Here is a 20719-nt window from a genome sequence, read left to right on the forward strand (position 1 = left end):
ATTGATTGCGGATGTTGGTCCAAAGGGTGTGGATAGCAGGGCAGAGAAGAAATATATGATCCGAGTTTTCTGATGCGGCCTTACAGAAAGTGCACCAGGATGGTCCGTAGATGGATCTGCGAGTAAGATAGTCACCTGTGGGGACAATACCTTTAAGGGCACACCAGAAAAAAAGTCTGGAGCGAGGTGGAGCCTTAAGCTTCCAAATGGTATGCCACCACGGATGAATCAGATCCGGTATTCTATGGGATATGAGTGCTTTGTACCCATACTTTGGAGCATATATACCATGATCCGCAATGCACCAAACAAGTTCGTCCGGACCTTGTTTAATGCGAATGTGGGATTCCGATAATGCCGCAGTAAAGTGATGCCATTCCTGATGCCAATGAAGTGGGAGATCCAGTTGCTGGGCCGATTTCCATGCTTGGGAGAAAATGTCAGTGCGCTGCTGATCGGCGATTTGTGCGAAATGCCTGATGTCGCGGGACTGTAGATGTGTAATAAGATCCCGATTGAGGATGTGTCTGCCCCCACTGTTGATCCATGGATCCAAGCCAATCCTGCCCGTCAAGCCATCATTGATTCGCCAAGCAAGATTGTCTCGTATGAGGGGAAGGGCATGTACCAAAGCCTTCCAGACTGATGAACATCCCTTAGATGACCAAGTTGGTAGTCGGGCCCAATCCAGAATGTTCTAGGGCCATATATATTTGTGATAGGATACCTGTGTCCATAGGCTTTGGCTGGTTAGTAAGGTCCATCCCATCTTGGCAGCCAGTGCCATGGCGAAATCAGGAAGGTCTTTGAGGCCCCATCCTCCCCATTTTTTGGGCAGAGAAATTTTCTTCCAGCTGATCCATGCAAAGATTCTCTTGTCCTGACTCCCATTCCAGAGGTATCGATTGCACAGCTGCTGAAGTCGCCCAAGTATATTTCTCGGTATCCATGCTAGTGCCATCCAGAAGACCGGGGTAGCCTCTAACACAGATTTAATGAGCACCAATCTGCCAGCCCTAGAGAGATATCTGTAGCTCCAGCCAGTAAGTCTTTTTTCCAGTTTGGCAACCAACTAGACCCAATCAGCTATCCTTTGGCAAGTAGGCTTCAGATTGAACCCTAGGTATTTGAGACCTCTATCCAGAGGGTGGACAGAGTAGGGGAAAGCCTGAAGGGCTGTTCGGGACTCCTGTACAGAAGTTCGTGCACAAGTGATGGTAGATTTCAACTGATTTGGCAGCATACCTGTAGCTGCAGAAAATAGTTGCAGGATCTTTGAGAAGGTCTGAGAGTCTCGTACACTGCCATCAAGTAGAATAAGAACATCGTCCACAAAGAGTAGGTGTGTAAGATAGCATAGGTCGGATATGCGAAGGCCCCCAACATCTCTAGCCCGCTTTGCAGAGTCCATGAGGCGGCTGAGACCTTCCATGACCAAGAGGAAGAGAAGGGGAGATAGGGGGCACCCCTGTCTCAAGCCCCTTTCAGAGTGGAAAAAAGGAGAGGCCGAGCCATTGATGAGGATACTGAAGGAAGGGGAGGTTATACAGGCCATGATCCAAGTGATGAAAGCGTGAGGGAAGCCCAGGTGGATGAGGATCATTTTTATATAGAGCCAGTTGACTCGATCGAAGGCTTTTGAGAGGTCAATTTTGAGGAGGATGGCTTTCAGATTCTTCGACCAGATGGAGTGCAATGCTTCTTGGGCGAGTTCGATGGCCTCGTGAATCTGCCTAGATTCAAGGAAAGCAAATTGCTGCGGGGCAATGGATCGGGAGAGGATGGGTCTAAGACGGTTTGCAATGGTCTTAGATATGATTTTATAGAGGCAGTTACACAAGGAGATGGGCCTGTAGTCATCAAAGGATGCCGAGGAATCAGATTTTGGGATGAGAGCAATAAAAGTAGAATTGATGGCATGATATATAGAACCCGTAGTCCTACTCTCCTCGACCACCCTCAGCAGGTCCTGTCCCAGAACATCAAAGAAGGCTAAGTAAAATTCAATGGTCCATCCATCCGGGCCAGGGCTTTTGTCTTTTTTGAACCATTTCAGCACTCCTTCCAGTTCCTCTACCGAGACCGGGTTATTTAGAGCCTCTACATCTTCTTCCTCCACGAATCTCGGGAAGTGGTTTGCCACATTAATGATATCAAGTAGGTTAGCTTCCTAGGGGCTCTTGTAAAGATTCCTGAAATGGGTGGTGCCCAGGTGAGCGAGCTTATTAAAATTATCTGGGAAATCGCCATCCAGGGAGGGGAGCTTCCAGATAGTATTTGATACTTTCCTGCACTTTGCAAAGTTATGAAAGAACTTCGTGTTGTCATCCCCAGCTTGGATCCATATAGCCCGACTTCTTAATCTAATGGATTCCTCTCTCTCTTTGAGGATCTTTGCTTTTTGATTCTCTAAGTCAATTAGCCTGCATTTGTCTGCAGCTGTAATGAAACCCAATCCTCTATTGTCGGTGAGAGAGCTTAAGTCAGCTTCAATTTGGGTGAGCTGTGCCGAATCATGATCCAGTTTCTCCTTTGCCCACTTAATTGATATATGCTTTATTTCAGAGAGATTCCTGCAGAAACCTTTGGCGAGAGTTTCTGTGTCATTGATAGGGTGAGAGATCCAGTAATCCGATATCATCTTGACATATGCTGGATCCTTCAGCCAGGTGTGATTAAATTTGAAGGGTGCCTTAGGTTTCTTGAAAGGTCCCTGAATCTCCAGGTATATAGGATTGTGATCCGATAATCCCCCCGAACCAACCCATTGTCTGAAGAGATGTAAGCGCTGTTGGAGAGTCCCCTTCATAAGAAATCTGTCTAGTCTGCGAGCAAGAGCAGCATCCCCTACCCGTCGATTCCTCCATGTAGGAAGAAGTCGCTGCATAGGTATATCCAAAAAATTTGTTTGCTCAAGTAGATTGGTCATATAATCAGTAATGGGGTCGAATTGTGCTTCCGAGCCCCATGACTCCCTGAAACCCAGAGAGAAATTTAGGTCTCCTCCAATAATAACCCGGTCTTCATTCATCATAGAGAGATGTAGTAGGTGCTGCCAGAACGATTCTCTCTGGGAGCAGGGAGCATATACATTGACAACTCTGAGATTCATGCCGAGTTCAGCAGAGAAAATGTCCAACCCAATGAACCCCGCACCCCCCCAGGTCGAGTCCATCTTAATGGAGCGAGGGTTGATACCAATGGCTAGACCTCCAGATCGTCCCACAACATCGATGGCATAGAAGCTCCAGGCAGGGGCCGAGGCTTGCAAGGCTCGAGTTATTTGATCTGCTGAGCAGAGTGTCTCTTGGAGCATGATAATGTCGATAGGTTCAGATTCAATGAGCTGCTTCATGGCTAGTTTCTTGGAGGAACTAGCCAGTCCTCTGCAGTTAAAGGATAGACACTTCATGGGGGAACACCTCTCGGGGTGTGTCCTGCTCTAAGGACCCCGTCAATGGTCGATTGCCGGCCAGAGACCACCTCTGCCCCAGCTTGTTTAATGGCCTTTGAGAGATGGGACTTTCTCCCTCTGGTATTCAAAGAAACCCCCTCAGGTATAACAATGCCCAATCCAGAATGACTGTCTGATGGCTCTTTGGCAGGGTTCCTTGACCGGAGAAAATATGAATGAGGTGGGGAGGACCCCAGGGGGAGCAGGGAGGAACAAGCCATGGGGGAGGATGTGGATATGATGGGTTCAGTGTTGCAGATAAGTGGGGATGATGTGAATGTGCAGTGAATCATGGAGGGTTGTGAGGTGGGTCCAATATCATGATTAACATCAAACGAAGAAAGCAAAGAAGGGTTAAGAGAACCCGAATTCGTACCCGCTTCAGCCGCCGAGCGAGCCCTGGTCTTTGGTGGCGAGAGTCGCCGAAGTCCTGGATCGACCGCGGGAGATGTAGCCGGAGGGGGCGGGCCCGCAGAGGGAGGGCGAGAAGTGATGGGGGATGCCGTTCTGGTGGAAGCTGGGGTGCCTCTCGGAGTATCTTCTGCTTTCTTGTTGAGTGGGCAGTCCTTCGCAAGGTGCCCCACTTTGTGGCATCATCTGCATCGGAAGGGAACTCCTTCGTAGTCCAGCAATTGCACTCTGATACACCTCCCCCACTGAAGCATGATCTGTTCCTCAAGTCCTTCACGGGTGTCCAGGTGGACCAGAATCCGCGCTAGTGTTCGGTTCCTAGATTCCACATATGTGCGATCGTAGTCCAGATATGTCCCCAGGGCATTTCCAATCCTAATGAAGACTTCTTCTGCCCAGAATCGTAATGGTAGTCCTGGTAGGCGAACCCAGATTGATCCGGCTCCGAGCTGTTCTCGTTCAGGGTCAAAGAGGGGATTCCAACGCTTTAGGAGGACCGGGGCCATTTCAATATGCCAGTATCGGCCCAAAACTAGATTAGTTTGACTTTCCTTGGAGAATTTAAGGGAGAACCATCCTCTGGGGAGGACATGGACCACAGGTAGATCGAAAAGGACTCCGCCCCAGATCTCCTGTACCCATTCCTTGAGCCTCTGCACCGAATATGTCCTTCCCCTGACGTGCCCTACCAACACAGTGTTCGCAATATCCATGTAATCACCGAGAGGCCTCGATTCGTCGAATTTGATGGCGATGTCCCTAGCTGTAGCCCTAACACACTTTGCCTTCTTTTTACCGGTGCAGGGAGCTGATGGATGATCTACCAGGGGATTTGTAATGCCTTCCAGGGATGGGGGTTTTGCAGGGCGTATAACGACAACAGGTGTCTCAAAGCATCCGGAGTGACGGACTCCCGGATCAGAGGGATGTGATGCAGGGGGAACCGACGGCGGGGGAGTAGGCACAGATAGAAGGGGAGGGGCCTGCGGATCAAAGGAGGGCGAGGGAGGTGTATGGGTAGCCAAGAAATGCAGGGAGCCCGACGAGAGTGGGGGGACCTCAAATGGCGGAGATTCGATAGGGTAAGTGCCTGCAGAGGTTGGAATGGCTTGATAAGCTTCAGGCGAGATGGAGGACGTATGCTGTGGGAGCGCTGGAGCAGTTGATGATGTAGACGAAGCGAACCGAGGGCAAGAGGCGAAGCTAGGTTTTCCAAAAATAGACTTGTCCGGCGAGGGATCCGCCGAGTAATCCACCGCTTCTTGCTCCATGTCAGCCATAACTGTCTCTTGGTCGGCGACCGAAAACAACTGGTGGAGAAACCGATGGAGATGCTGCAGCTGTGATGATCCTGGACTGTGACCGCGGCGGTTGAAACCTAATCGAGGAAGACTGTCGAAACCTAGCCGCGACGGACTGCATATGTTGCGTGAAAAAACCCTAACCCAATCCTTTTCGCGTGCGCTCCATCCTCGCTAGCAAGATATTAAGAAAATCCTCCCTGGCGTGTGTTCCTGCCTATTATTTTCATTTATTCCACAATTCTTAATAGTTTTGTGCATGTTTTTGAATATATTTATGTCAAAAGAGTGAATGGGGATAGTCACTTTGCCACATAGTCTAATGAGTGTTTATTGCAGATTTTTGGACATTTTTGGACAAGGACTGGGCATTTATAAGCAGATTGGTAGCCAAACTCAAGGAAACAGGGTTGAGGACTTATAGGAGGGGTGTCTCCCTCATTAATGACCCCTTCCTCGAGTTCTCCATCAGCATCTCGGAGTACAAAGGCCCACAAGGATGATCCAAAGGGGTAGCCGAGAAAGTCTAGTAGAGCTGTTGTTATCTTCAATTTAGGCAGCCGAGTTCCTTAAGTTTAGGAGGACTGTTGGGAGTACCCACTTTTATAAATAAGAAGGATTCAAGCCTCAGTAGGTTAGCCATTTCATAGTCTATTTTCGCACTTTGTGCAGCCTTGTACTCAGCTCATTTTCGAGCTCTTTTTGAAGACAATTTTGTGATGTAACTACTATTTTTTGATCAATGAAGATGAATCCAGTTTTTAACCAGCACTGATCTTTCCTAGAGGGATGGAGCTCTTGGGTTAGGGCCCAACCCAAGTTTCCCAGCATCTCCTTTGTGTATTTATATGCTTTTTGCTTGCATTCATAAGTTGATTTCTGTTGTTTAGGTTAAATCTTACTTTGGTAAAATAGGTTGCTTTTGATGGTTAAAATAGTTGTTCTTGCTTCAAGTTGCTTAAGTATTTTGCCGTAGTAACAAAGGAAGATCCAAAAAGGCTACCAGTAGGTCTTGATCTCCTTTCTCCCTCCTTGGGACCATGATTTGAGGTCAAGGCACTACTGCTGCCACCAAAAACACAGTTTTTGCCTTCCATGCAATTGCTAGTGTGATGTTTTGAGTTGGAGAAGTTGATATTCATTTGGATTCACATGTTTAGATTCTTTCTTGTTCATTTACCATGGCTCTCTCGCATAAATTTCTGTTCAACACTTTTCTGGTTTTAGGTCAAATTTTAGGTTAAAATAGACAAAACTTTGTTTTTCGGTTTTTTCTTTGGGGCAGTTTTGAGAAGTAAGTGTGCAGCTCACTTGCAGAACACTCCAGCCTATGATCCCTCCATAGCCCAGCCTGTAATAGTCCATCTTTCAAATATTTCCCCACTCGTTCGCCATATTTCGCTAATCTGCCCTAATTCCTGTGTTTTTCCATAAAGCTGTTTTCTTTCCCTTTGAACAAATCCAACCATCTCCTTCATTCCTGATCTTCAATAACAGAGTCCTAGACCCTTCAACACCTTCATCCAGCCTTCATTCCCATTTTCCCATCATTTTTCCACTTTCAAACCTCCAAAAACCACTTTTCGGCCTCCTCTTGTAGATCCTCCTGTAGGTCCCCTACAACGTCCTGTAGAAGTTCATGTGAGTGATTTTTCGAAGTCTGATCGCAATGGAAGTCTCCAGAAGGGTACTAGGGACTTCTAAGGACCTCTCCACACCTTCCTCTCCATCTACAAAAGACAACTCCATCTTCCTTTGCCACCGAACCTCTGCATAATCACAACCAGTCAAATCACAAGCATAATAATTCCACATAAAAATACTCAAAAGTACAAAAAGATGATTTCCTCTCATTTCTCTGTAGAAGTAGCTTGAATAAATGCAATTTACCATTTCAGTAGTTTCAATCTCTTTTCTTGCAAATTTAGGGTTTGCTAGGGTTTGTGTTTCATTTCAGTTCCCTTCTCTTTCTGCAAGTAGAATAGCCCCTGTAGAGTTAGCTTTCTTCCATCACAGTAAAAGCTTCTTCTGATAACTCATAGAATTTGGCTTAAGCTCCTAGCAAACTTGTGCCAGCTGATCAAGTGACAGCATGCAGTAAGAGCTAGTACTTGTGCATACAGCACCGTCGCTTCCAAGTTTATTACGAACTATTGGGTTGATAAAAGTAAAGTAGGAAGCCCCAGGAGTTGGAGCATTATTTCTGCAATACTAGTGCTCACCACTTTTTGGCGCCGTTTCCGAGGAAGCGTCAGAGTATTTTGTGATTACTGCTTTTCTTCTATTTTCTACCACAACATTCTGCTAAGTAGTTTATTTTAGCAAAAGTAGAGTAGTTGTTTCATTTCAATTCTGCAATTTCAATTTTGCAAAAGTAGATTAGACATTTCCTGCTTTCATTTCAATTCTGCAATTTCATTTCAGTAAGCGTAGATTATACATTTCCTGCTTTCATTTCAATTCTGCAATTTCATTTCAGCAAGCGTAGATTAGACATTTCCTGCTTTCATTTCAATTATGCAATTTCCATTTCAGCAAGATTCATTTCAGTTAGTTGCAATTTGTTGTTCAATCCATTTCAGTTTTGCAGGTACAAGCAAAAAAAGAAACACAAAAATCAGATAAAAAAAAAGATTCCCTTTCATGCCTCGTAGGAATAAAGACAATTCAGGAAAATTCCTACCCAACACCCCCACCACATCATTGAGTCACCCTTCTCTCTTCTTTGGTGGCAGTGATCCAGAAGAACCTATACGTGAACCTTCAGAGATACAAGAATATCCTATTACAGAAGAAGAGCAAGAAACCATTCCTCCTGAGACCATGGCTAAAAACAGAAATGTTAGAGGAAATGGGGAAAGAATAGAAGGTGCCTTTCCTATCTGGGAGACCAATGGTGTTATAGACATTTTTGGGCACTGCAACCCCAAGCATAAAATGTCCATAAACCAAGGGCTCCTAAGTCCCTAAAAGTGTTGTTCTAACCCCTAAAGGAGCAAGGTCAACTGATTACAGTTTCTCCCAGAAGTTCTCCATGAAAAACTGCTCAGAATTGGTTAAAACAGGATCATTTCAGCTGCTCCATAGGCAAAGTTCGTTGCATCTCACCTAAACACACTGTGTGGATGCATTGCATTTCAAAAAGCCCTTCTATGGGGTGCGATGGGCGAGAAGTGACAAATGGCAGTGTCATTCCGCGAGGTGGAGAGGCATGGAAACTTCCAGAAACTTCTCCTGTGACACTTGCCTCTCTGAATTCGACCAAGGATGAGTAAGAGATCATCAATCTCCAAGTGGAAGCAATAAATATCAGAGGGAAGACACTAATTAAATCACAAGATGACTCATCTCCCTTACAGATATCTATATATGGATCCCTCATCCCAGAGATCCAGAGGCTGGAATTTTTCATATTGTAAGGAATTGTTGTTGGTTTCTTGAGACAACATCAGATTGTTGGGCGATCTAAGCTTTGTATGAGGTGAAGAGGGGCTTCCTTGCTGAGAGGATGATGCTGGGTCAGAACAACTGGTTGTAACTCCCCTTGGCTCTTTCTTTTTTATCAATAAAAGCTATTCAAGTTTTCCTCCATACTCTTGTGTCATTTATGTTTGCTGCATTTGTATGGTCAATTTACATCTGATCCTAGATTGTTTATGATTATAGATCCATGTTCTTGTATAGTGCTATGCTATTGTGATCTTACAGGTACTTTGTGGAGCTGGGCGTGCAAGGGAACAAGTAGCGAAAGACTATCAAGAGAGAGAGGAATCAGACTAGGAGATTAGCGCAAGATAGAGGTTGGTCTTCTTTGTTCTTCTCTCATCTATACTTCATAAAGGAAAAACGAAAGTAGCGTTGCTTTGTTTGTTTCTAAGGTAGCTATCACACCTTAGTGGGATAAGCAGTTCTGTGTAGACACTTTTCCCTGTAACAAAATGGTGACCCCGCTGGGGAAGAATTAGTTTGTTTGTTTATCTTCCTTGTTGTCTATTTTATAAACTTACAGACGGAGCCTGAAGTCGAGCCAGGTAGCTTTCGAACTGCATTTGCTATGCAAATGCAAAGTAGATAAATGTCGCTTCAGTCAATCTCCGGGATTTGTTTATAAATTAAACAACTGATTTACGAACTCTCTGATTGCCCTTTGTGATAGCTCTTAGATCCTCCTTAGATCTACCCCTGATTGTTGCATTAATGATTACCATTTGCTCGGCCAAAACCCATGAACTGAACTACAAACTGTGACCCGGAACCCAAGCAAAGTCTCGTCTCTGGCCCAGTGCAGGTACTGTTATGAGAATATGAAATTCAACGCCCTTCCCGAGTGTAGTAGGTGCGCTGCATTTCAAATTCCCTGTGTTACAGGTCCGCTGATCAGACTAGGCATTGTTCAGTTTTGGTTTCTGTAGTTCATTCTTTCCAGTTCTATTCATGAATTTTGCTGCCTGTGATCAGTATATCTCTGTTTGAAACCCCTTTTCTTTACTGTTATTCCGCCTCCTTTGTACAAAAGAATTGTAAATGTTTTTGTGTGTTTGTTGGGTCATTTTCAGTTCTCCTTTGCAAAAGTAATGTAATCGTACTGTCGTCCTTTGATTTGAAAGGGTCGTTTTTAGACATAGTAAAGAGTTTGATTGCTGTAGATAGTCGATTATCCTATTACTATTGTTTTTGGTCTGAATTTGTAATTTTTCTAGTGTCGAAAACAAGTATTCATTTCCAAATCATAAGGTGTTGTGATTGCCTCCATTTTTGATTTCGAAAAGAAACTTGTTGGTAACTGTCGCTTGAAAAGAAATTCAGATTTGTGCATCAACTTTCTTTTTACCATTTACATACTAAGAAAGTCGAAAACAAATACATACATGTGCATTTGCATTTAGATTGTCTGGTTGGTTTGATTTAGGAAAGTGCATTTAGAGTGTGCTCTTTGCTCTTTGTGAAAGAATTCTGTCTTTCTTTCCTTAGTAGCTAGGATTTTCATTGCACAAAGAAGATAAAAGACTGTTTATCATCTTAGATTGCATTTTAGGAATTACACATCTACATCTCGCGGTGAACCTAAAAGGAAAACTTCATAAACAAGATCAACTATAAAATAAATTCAATGAATCTAACAACGCTTTGGAACCTAACGCACAACGTTTAGAAGTCTAGGCTAGAGACGTATTCCGGTGTCGTAAAGCCTGGTAACTGTTGTTCTTGCTGATGGTTGGGTGATTCCTCCACTTTGAGACGATAAGTGCCAGTACGGACTTGTGCTCCCACGTACCGTCGAGTATATTTTGGGAGACCACAATAGGCTTAATCCTTTATCCATAGGAAGCCGTGTCTGCCGCCCTATCGATCGCAATGCACTGAACACAACATTCGGGAAGATTGACTGCCGTACCGTAAAAAGTATTCTGCAGTTTTGCGATTGGTTTGGTAATCCGTCTACCTAGATTTCCATAGCAGTCCCTTTCGTTCCTTTTTAGACTCCTTAACGGAAAAGGTCCATCTGAGCACTTGTCACTTCAAGCTCATTAAAAATCGAAGGCGACTAGAGTCATCTTTTTTTTTCTCGACTCTTAAAAATTGAAAAAACAAGTTGTGTCAAAGCGTCTAAAATTTATTTTAAACGGAATAATCATCACCCTTTCCTACGTTAATCTTAGGTTGAGAAAATGGAACCCACCAACCAAGGAACTCCCCTTGGAGGAAATCCTAGTCCCTTCTCCTCTTGGGGAGATGTTGGTGCACCCCATATGGCCACATTGTCGCTTCCAGGATTGACAATCGGCTTGCCCGTATGGCTCTTTTCAACCTCTGTCGTTCAGAACACTGCAATTCCTAAACAATCGAGTCAGCAACTAGACGAGTCCAGAGTTACCCACCAACCTTATACTTCCTCCAATTCTTCCTCTCCTCCTTCCTCTTCGCTTGATGGGGCTGGTAAAGCCAAAAATCAAGTACCTGAGAAGAAGAAAGAAAAGAAGAAGAAAGAGAAGAAGAAGAAGGAGCCAAAAGCGAAAGGGGGCAACCAAGCGTCGTCTAGCGAAAATCCACACACTGCACCGACCAGGCCTAAATTTCCATGTGTCATTTTCAAAGGAGACCACTATCATAGAGATTGTCCTTGCATCCCTCGGATCTTAAGGGACTGGTCTCCTCGTTTGCACAACCCGATGTCGTCAACCTCTGATGATCATGTTGAAAACACACCATCGACTAGTGAAAGTGAAGCCCCAGGACAAAAAGGAAAATATAGATTTCCTTGTAAACTGTGCAAAGGTGATCATGCCATCCACCGTTGTCCCTTCTTAGACGAGGCTAAAAGAGTTTTGGACGATCGTCCGGTTTCACCGTTACGACTTCCTCCTGGATATAAAAAACTCTTGCCGAGTCCATCACTAGTTGAAAAACCAGCTGACCCGCCCAGATGGTCGGCTGAAGTATCTATCATTGAAGACAAACCATCTGAACCCATACCAGACGAAAGTCAAAAGGTCGAGGCGGTAGTTGACCCGGTCTTGCCTTTAGAGGTTCTGTCTTCAGATGATACAATCACAGAAGAGAATAAGGATGACACTGTCCAAATTCTTTTCGTAAGCATAGACTCCGATGAACATGGGGGCAATTTACCCATTCCTTTACTGCAGGAAGGAAGTTCGTCAGAGTCATACCCGGTCGTCTATTCAGTCCCACCTCCAAGCAACCTAGTTGTCTCCTTCGACTGGAATCAGCTAGGCAGACCCTGTTTACCAGCTAGTGTACCATTCCGGATTATTGCTCAAGTATATATAATGGTTATGGCTGGTACCATCATAGATGAAGAGGCTTCTGTGAGTATCCTTTCCTCGACTGCTTGGGAAGCGCTTGGTTCGCCATCGCTTTTTCCTGAGATGAGAAATCTAACAGGCTTTGACAAAGGAACCAGTCGACCGTTAGGGATCCTTCCCAATATGCCCATAACACTGAGAGGGAAAACTGTTCACATGAACATAATGGTAGTTCAAGGACCCCTGGATTATAATCTACTCCTTGGATGAGACTATATTTATTGCATGGGAGCCATTGTCTCATCACTCTTTAGAGTTATGTGTTTTCCGCACGAAGGAAGAGTGGTCAAGCTCGTAGACCAGCTTTCATTTCCCGGATCACACAGAGCAAATAGTCATATACCATCCCTGAATGGTTTTTTCACACAAGGAATGTCTCATCAATCTCCAGTCCATCCACCTGATGAGTGCGAGTGATTCGGGAGACATGACTGAAACCCAGGGGGCATGCACCCTGGTCTGCTTCGGCAGGAAAACTTCGGGTATAGGGTAGGTTTCCGCAAGTGATATATGACTGGTCTGTACTCCCGTCTGTGATTGGAAGAGGGAGTTATTCTGGAACAAGATTCTCTTGTCAAAGTTACGTGTTTGGAGTAGCCTCCTCCACTCACCTTTTTCTATTTCGGTAGACATCGCCGAAGAAATGTTTTGTTTGCGCCGTGAATAGAACAATCTTTGGGAACCTGAAAGAGGATTACCTTTCCTGATAAAACAAATGTTTTATCAGTTTGAACAAAAGGTGGCCTTGAAACTTTATTTTATACCTGGGGGCATGCAAACCTTTTGGCATGCAAGCGAAGAGCGACTATTTTTTTTTTTAAATTTGTAGGTCCTCTAACCCTTTAAACTCGTAGGATTGGTCGTTTTCTAACTTGCATAAAGAAAGGATGTGGGGCAAAACTCTAAAAATTGCCGTTTTTAAATGGGACATTCTTATTATACGACTGGATTAATCGAGCAGTTTTAGCGCATAGTTCAAGCTCGTTAAAAAATAAACATAAGCCATGAGCAAATGTTTCCCCCCACGTTTAAGCTCATTAAAAAATGAACTATTTCCCGGTAAACAACCATCATGAATGTAGTACTTCAGCCTTTAAAAGCCTTGGTCGTGTTCTCACCATCACCTCACTCCGTATTGGCCGATCATTCACCCCCATTTGATTGTTTACCCCTTTTGAGGAACAACTGTGAAGACTGATCTCACTAGCCATCCTTGTAACACTGCCGTGATTGGAAAATTCCAAACCTTACCTGGAATCAGCTGCTACCCAATTTTATCACTCGTTCCTCAAAAGATGAGTCTCCTTTAAGCTCTTTTCAACTGACTCGTAAAATATGAAAAGATTGTCGAGCCATTGGCCTCTCCAGCTCGTTAAAGGGACCGGAAGTGCTATCCCTCCTTTAGATTTTAATCTTTTTGGACCTGAGGGATTATTACACAAAAAGATCGAGCGCTTGTTTTGTTCGGCTCATTAAAAGTATCGAAAATTCATCCCTTCTGTATTGTTTTATACTTTTTCGGACTTAAGGGATTAGATGACGAAAAAAGAATTTTGGAGTTTCCTTTACATTCCTTTCCAGACTCTCTAAAATTGAAAAGGACTGAGTTATCTTTGTCGTTAAACTCGTTAAAACTTAATAGCGACAAACTTGTCTATAGACGAGAACGAGTTTCACTATTGCTAGGCTCGTTAAAACATAGCAATGGGTTTGCCCGAAGGGCAAATTATAGAACAAGCATATGTTATCCTCCTCAAGCTTGACAAAAATAAAGAGGTACTGGTCAACAATGACTGGGGAAAAATTGGGAAGAAAACTTGAAGAAACTTTGTTGGTAGCAAGTCTCTCTTGAACATGACACTTTCACTCCGTATCCAAGTCGGGTTGGGTTGTTTCATTCACCGGCCACATCACCTTGGTCCCATCACACCATCCACATTTGGGGTTAATGCTACCAATCCATCACGTCAGTATCGCCGATATGTCAAGAGAAGTCATTCACAGGATTCACCTGTGTCTCACCCGCTACAATACATTTACGCTCCATTCTTTCATGACCGCCACCCTGAACCTTATATCACCAGACCGTTTTCACCTCCATTAAAATCATTTTCTCCATTCTGTGTCATTGATGTGGGATTCATTAAGGCCCTCCTATGACGGATCGCTTCTTGTTGACATCAGCTCATTATCCAAGAAGTCGATCTAGGAACACCCCATTCAGTACTTTGAAGCTTGCATGCCTCAATGGCAAGTTTCTCACTTCCAGCGACAGGTTTACATCAATGACCTTCGACTGAAAGATTTTGCGTGGTGTTCGACGCCAAGTCCTTTATTCACACCACGTGAATTGTACTGCAGTACCTTGAGGGTCATTATAATTATCGGTGATTCCTCTCGCGCCTGTTAACAGCTTACATCATTGGCTGGTAATCAGGCGATGTCTTTCCATGTTCGAATCAAGAACATCTCTCACATGGATCGACTTGTACTTCGAGTGAAGATCGAACGAGATTGAAGACCCCGGATCTAGTTTCATCCATCCGGGCTGTGATATATATTCAGGGAAATAAAGACATCAAATGTACATCATTGCTGCATAGATAATCATCCAATCAAAGGGATGATGGCTCTATCAGAATCATCAGTCTACACTCGGACGATTGTCTGTCCTATGTACATGAAAATGAATTTATAAAGCTGAGCATGGGAATGCCCACCTCAGCTAGATCATGAAAATATTATGAAGATAATGTATTGTATTGTATCTTATTACAGGTCTCCTCCCAGCTTGAAAGAACTTCGGATCATCATAATATAGCATTTCACCCGACATCAAAAGATTAACGACCTCATGCTTTAGGGGGCAACTGTTATAGACATTTTTGGGCACTGCAACCCCAAGCATAAAATGTCCATAAACCAATGGCTCCTAAGTCCCTAAAAGTGTTGTTATAACCCCTAAAGGAGCAAGGTCAACTAATTACAGTTTCTCCCAGAAGTTCTCCATGAAAAACTGCTCAGAATTAGTCAAAACAGGATCATTTCCGCTGCTCCATAGGCAAAGTGCGTTGCATCTCACCTAAACACACTGTGTGGGTGCATTGCATTTCAAAAAGCCCTTCTATGGGGTGCGATGGGTGAGAAGTGACAAATGGCAGTGTCATTCCACGAGGTGGAGAGGCATGGAAACTTCCAGAAACTTCTCCTGTGACACTTGCCTCTCTGAATTCGACCAAGGATGAGTAAGAGATCATCAATCTCCAAGTGGAAGCAAGAACTATCAGAGGGAAGACACTAATCAAATCACAAGTTGACTCATCTCCCTTACAGATATCTATATATGGATCCCTCATCCCAGAGATCCAGAGGCTGGAATTTTGCATATTGTAAGGAATTGTTGTTGGTTTCTTGAGACAACATCAGATTGTTGGGTGATCTAAGCTTTGTATGAGGTGAAGAGGGGCTTCCTTGCTGAGAGGATGATGCTGGGTCAGAACAACTGGTTGTAACTCCCCTTGGCTCTTTCTTGTTTATCAATAAAATCTATTCAAGTTTTCCTCCATACTCTTGTGTCATTTACATCTGATCCTAGATTGTTGATGATTATAGATCCATGTTCTTGTATAGTGCTATGCTATTGTGATCTTACAGGTACTTTGTGAAGCTGGGCGTGAAAGGGAACAAGTAGCGAAAGACTATCAAGAGAGAGAGGAATCGGACTAGGAGATTAGCGCAAGACAGAGGTTGGTCTTCTTTTTTCTTCTCTCATCTATACTAAATAAAGAAAAAACGAAAGTAGCTTTGCTTTGTTTGTTTCTAAGGTAGCTATCACACCTTAGTGGGATAAGCAGTTATGTGTAGGCACTTTTCCCTGTAACAAATGGGGACACAAAAATGAAAAACATAAGTCCTTCAGCCTTACCTCACTTCCAAGGACTGACTACCGAAGATCCTGATACTTTCTTGTTTGAATTTGCTATTCTTTGTCGAACCTATGACTATGCGGAAGACGAGTAGAAGTTGAAACTGTTTCCTTCTACCCTCAAGGATGTAGCCTTGCTGTTATAGAAATTTTTGTGCCTTACAGCATTGAGCGTGAAATGTCCATAATCAAGGGATCCAAAGTCCCTAAACATGTTGTTCCTACCCCTAGAGGAACAAGGCAAACCAACCACAGCAATTCACAGAAGTTCTCCACCTGAAAACACTCAAAAACAAGTCATTTCAGGATCATGTCAACTGCTCCACTGAGCATCTGCGCTGAATTTCAACTGCTCCACTATCTACTTGCGTTGAATGTCAACTCCAACAAAGGCTACCTGCGCTGAGTGTAATTGGACAAGTGGCAGGCTCATTCCTCAATGTGTCAATGCCCAGGAAGCTTCCAAAATGACACTTGTATCAGGGAATTCGACTGGTGATGAGTAAGAGGTTCCAAATCTCCAAGTGGAAGCAAGAACCTCCAAGTGGACTCAAGAACTGAGAGAGGGAGAGGACACTAGTCAGATCTCAAGCTGACTCATCCTCTCTCCAAAATAACTATATATAGATCTCTCCTCCATGAGATCTAGAGGCTGGAATTTGGTTATTGCAAAGAATTGCTGTTGGTTTGAGATTGGATCATTGGGTGCTTAATGCTTTGAAGGGAGCTGAAGAAGGAATTCCATTCTGCTGGGAAGGAGAAGCTGGATTGGAGCCCTATGGGTTGTATCTCTTCCTGAACCTTGTTATCAATCAATAAAGCTATCTTGGTTCTTTTCCTATATGCTGGTGTATTTTATATGATTGCATTAGTGTATTTGATTTACTTCTAATCCTAAATCATTTATGAATATGAATATTTGCCTTTGTGTTGTGTTCTTCTCTTGTCGCAAGTAGCTGTTCTCTTGTCACAGGTAGCTAATCTCTTGTGATCTCGTGGGAATCAAGTAGCTGTTCTCTTGAGCAAGTGAGAAGGCAAGTAGCTGTGGACACCCAAAGAGAAGAGGATCTAGATCGAGGGACAACCGGAAGACAACGGTAAGTCTACCGATCTCCCCTCTTTCACATTTCATAAAGGAAGAAATCAGAGTAGCTGTATCTGTTTGTTGCTAAGGCACTGTCACACCTTAGGTGGATAGGATCGTCCTGCATAGGCATTTTTCCCCACAACAAATTGGCGAATCCGCTGGGGAGAATTTGTTTTAGTCATTTTATTTGTGTTTACATCATTGTTTGCTTCATAGACTCAACAGCAACAATCGAACTGCTTCGCAAAGTAGACTGTTGCTGCCTTGATCCTTCACTGGGTTTTGTCTATGATCTGAACAATGGACTCACAAATGACTTGATGATACTTTGTGATAGTCTTTAGTACCCTCTCAAAGCATCCCTTTGATTATACCTTGCTTGTGTTTCTGATTTGGCCTGAAACAGTTGATTTTTGAGCATTTTATGACCCGGAACCCAAGAGAAACGAGAGTTTCTCCTTCAGCGCAGACACTGTGAAGGCAGTCTGCATTTCAACGCAGGTCCCGTGAAGGCTACCTGCGCTGAATGTCAACTCCACAGTGTTAGACTTGCGCTGAACCAGTTTGGCCTTGTGCAGTTGGGGTTCTCTGCTGTCTTTTGCCCTGTCTTGATCTCTGTTTTTTGCAGCCTTTAACCAGCATAGGTACCAGTCTGATAACCCCTTTTCTTTGCTTGAATTCCACCTCCTTTTGTACAAAAATACTGTAAGTGTTTTTATGTGTTTGTGGTGTCATTTACAGTTTTCCTTTGCATGAGTGAAATAATCATCCTGTAGCCTTTGATTCAGATCTGATTGATAGTGATCTTAGGAGAGAGTTCATTGGCTGTTTGCAGTTGATTATACATTTGCTTTTGCTTATTGGTTTGGATTTTTCTCTTTTAAGTGTCGAAAAAAGTATTCATTTCGAAAATCACAAAGTGATTGTAATCTCTTCTACCCTTGTTGATTTTGGAAAAAGAAAACTTGTTTGTATCTGTCATTTAAAAGCAAATTCAAAGTTGTACAAAAAGCTTTCTTTGTAGGCATTTATACTAAGAAAGCGGAAAACAAACACCTGCATTGTGCATTTGCATTTTGATAAGTTTGCGTGATTGATTTAGGAAAGAGTGCATTAGAGTGTGCTGATTGCTCTTTGAGAAAAGATAGTCGCTTTCTTTTCCCTTAGTAGCTAGGATTTTCAAAGTTGAAAAGATTATAAAGCTTGCTTATCATCTTAGACTGCATTTAGGAATTGTACCATACATCTCGTGGTGATCCTGAAAGACAAACTTTAAAAAGATCAACTTAAAATAAACTGAATGAACCTAACAATGCTTTGCAACATAACGCACAACATAGAGGTATAGGCTAGAGACGTGTTCCGGCGTCGTTAAGCCTAGTGACTGTCAATCTCGTGGAAGGTGGGTGATTCCTCCTGAGGGACGATAGCGCTAGTACGGATTGTGCTCCCACGTACCGTCGCGTATATATTGGGAGACCCCTATAGGCATATATCCTTTATCCTTGGGAAACCGTGTCGGCCGCCCTACTGATCGCAATGCAGTGAACACAGCATTCACGAAGATCGACCGCCCGTACCGTAAAAAGTATTCTGCGGTTTTGCGAAAAGTTTGGCACACCCTCTGCCTAGATCTCCAGAGCAGTTTCTTTTGGCCTTTTTCAGACTCTATAACAGAAAAAGTCCATCCGAGCATTTGTCACTTCGGGCTCGTTAAAACATCGAAGGAGACTAGAGTCATCTTTAGCTTTTTCTCGACTCTTTAAAAGTGAAAAAGCAAGTTGTGTCTAAAGCGTCGTTAACAATTTATTTTAAACGAAACAATCACCCATTATTCCCGCGTTGATCTTTAGGTTGAAAAGATGGAGCACACCAACCAAGGAATTCCCCTTGGTGGAAATCCTAGTCCCTTCTCCTCTTGGGGAGATGTTGGTGCGCCCCACATGGCCACATTGTCGCTTCCAGGACTGACAATTGGCCTACCAGTTTGGCTCTTTTCAACCAATGTCGTTCAGAATTCCACAATTCCTGAACAGTCGAGTCAACAGTTAGATCAGACAAGAGTTACCCACCAGCCTTCCACTTCATCTTCCTCTCCTCCTTCCTCTTCGCTTGACGGAACTGGTCGAACAAAGAACCGGGTTCCTAAGGAGAAGAAGGAGAAGAAGAAGAAAGAAAAGAAGAAGAAGGAGCCTAAGGCGACTGGGGGAAAACAAGTGTCATCTGACAAAAGTCCACACACAGCACTCGTAAGGCCTAAATCGCCATGCGTCATATGCAAGGGAGACCACTTCCATAGAGATTATCCCTGTATCCCCCGGATACTAAGAGACTGGTCCCCCAGATTGCACAATTCGGTAGCATCGACCTCTGATAGCCATGTCGACTGCTCACCGTCAACTAGTGGGAGTGAAGCCCCAGGACAGAACGGGAAAGCTAAATTTCCCTGCAGACTGTGTGAAGGCGATCACGCCATCCACCGTTGTCCCTTCTTAGACGAGGCAAAAAGAGTTCTGGAAGATCGCCCGATTTTACGAGCGCATCTTCCTCCTGGATATCAAAGACTCCTGCCAAGTCCCTCGCTAGTTGAGAACTCGACTGACCCGCCCAGGTGGTCAGCCGAAGCACCTGTCATTGAAGATGAACCGTCTGAATCCATACCTGACGAAAGTCTAAAGGTTGAAACGGCAGTTGACCCAGTTTTGCCTTCAGAGGCTCTATCTTCGAATGACACCATCATAGAGGAGAATAAAGACGACACCGTCCAAATTCTCTTCATCAGCACTGACTCTGATGATCAAGGGGGCAATGCCACCATTCCTTTATCGCAGGAAGGAAGTTCATCAGAGCGATATCTAGCCGTATACTCGGTCCCACCACCAAGCAACCTGGTTGTGTCCTTTGACTGGAACCAACTAGGCAGACCCCGCTTACCAGCTAGCATACCATTCAGAATTATTGTCCAAATATACAGAATGGTAATGGCTGGTACAGTTATTGATGAAGGGGCATCTGTGAGTATCCTTTCCTCTATTGCTTGGAAAGCGCTTGGTTCGCCTGCGCTTTTGCCTGAAATGAGAAATCTATCAGGCTTTGATAAGGGAACCAGTCGACCTTTAGGGATCCAACCCAATGTGCCAATAACATTGAAAGGGAAGACCGTTCAAATGAACGTGATGGTCATTCAAGGACCCTTGGATTATAACCTACTCCTTGGACGAGACTATATATATTGCATGGGAGCCATCGTCTCATCATTCTTTAGAGTAATGTGTTTTCCGCATGAAGGAAGAATGGTCAAGCTCGTGGACCAACTTTCATTCCCCGGATCACGCATCGCAAATAGTCAGGTGCCATCCCTAAATGGTCTATTCACGCAAGAAGTGTCTCAACCCACGGTCCGTCCTGCTGATGAGCGCGAGTAATCCGGGAGGACATGACTGGAACCCAGGGGGCATGCGTCCTGGCCTGCTTCGGCAGGGAAACTTTGGGTATAGGGTAAGTTTCCGCTGGAGAATATGACTAGTCCGTACCCCGTCCGTAGAGGAAGAGGGGTTGTTCTGGAATAAGATTCTTTTGTCAAATTTATGTGAGTGAAATAAACTATTTTTCACCCACCTTTGTCTATTTCGGTAGACATTGCCGAGGAAGTGTTTTGTTTAAACTACTAACGAGACAATCTTTGGGTAACCTGAAAGAGGTAAGCCTCTCTCGTTA

General features: G+C 44.0%; 1 protein-coding gene across 1 annotated transcript; it reads right to left on the reverse strand.

Annotated features, from left to right (window-relative positions):
* Window positions 1-2170: 2170 nt before the first annotated feature.
* Window positions 2171-3355, reverse strand: LOC149212255 (uncharacterized). The gene has a single exon (XM_089388608.1). The coding sequence runs from the start codon at window positions 3353-3355 to the stop codon at window positions 2171-2173; it is 1185 nt and encodes a 394-aa protein (XP_089244734.1).
* Between the last annotated feature and the right edge of the window lie 17364 nt (window positions 3356-20719).

This window comes from Pinus tabuliformis, chromosome 1_1 (genome assembly GCF_031772625.1).
Source record: "Pinus tabuliformis cultivar Carrire ecotype Pingquan chromosome 1_1, CPIR1, whole genome shotgun sequence".
Taxonomy (NCBI): Eukaryota; Viridiplantae; Streptophyta; class Pinopsida; order Pinales; family Pinaceae; genus Pinus; species Pinus tabuliformis.

Bases quoted from the DNA above. Each gene is read 5' to 3' on its own strand.
- LOC149212255 (XM_089388608.1), bottom strand. From the start codon at position 3,355: ATGAAGCAGCTCATTGAATCTGAACCTATCGACATTATCATGCTCCAA.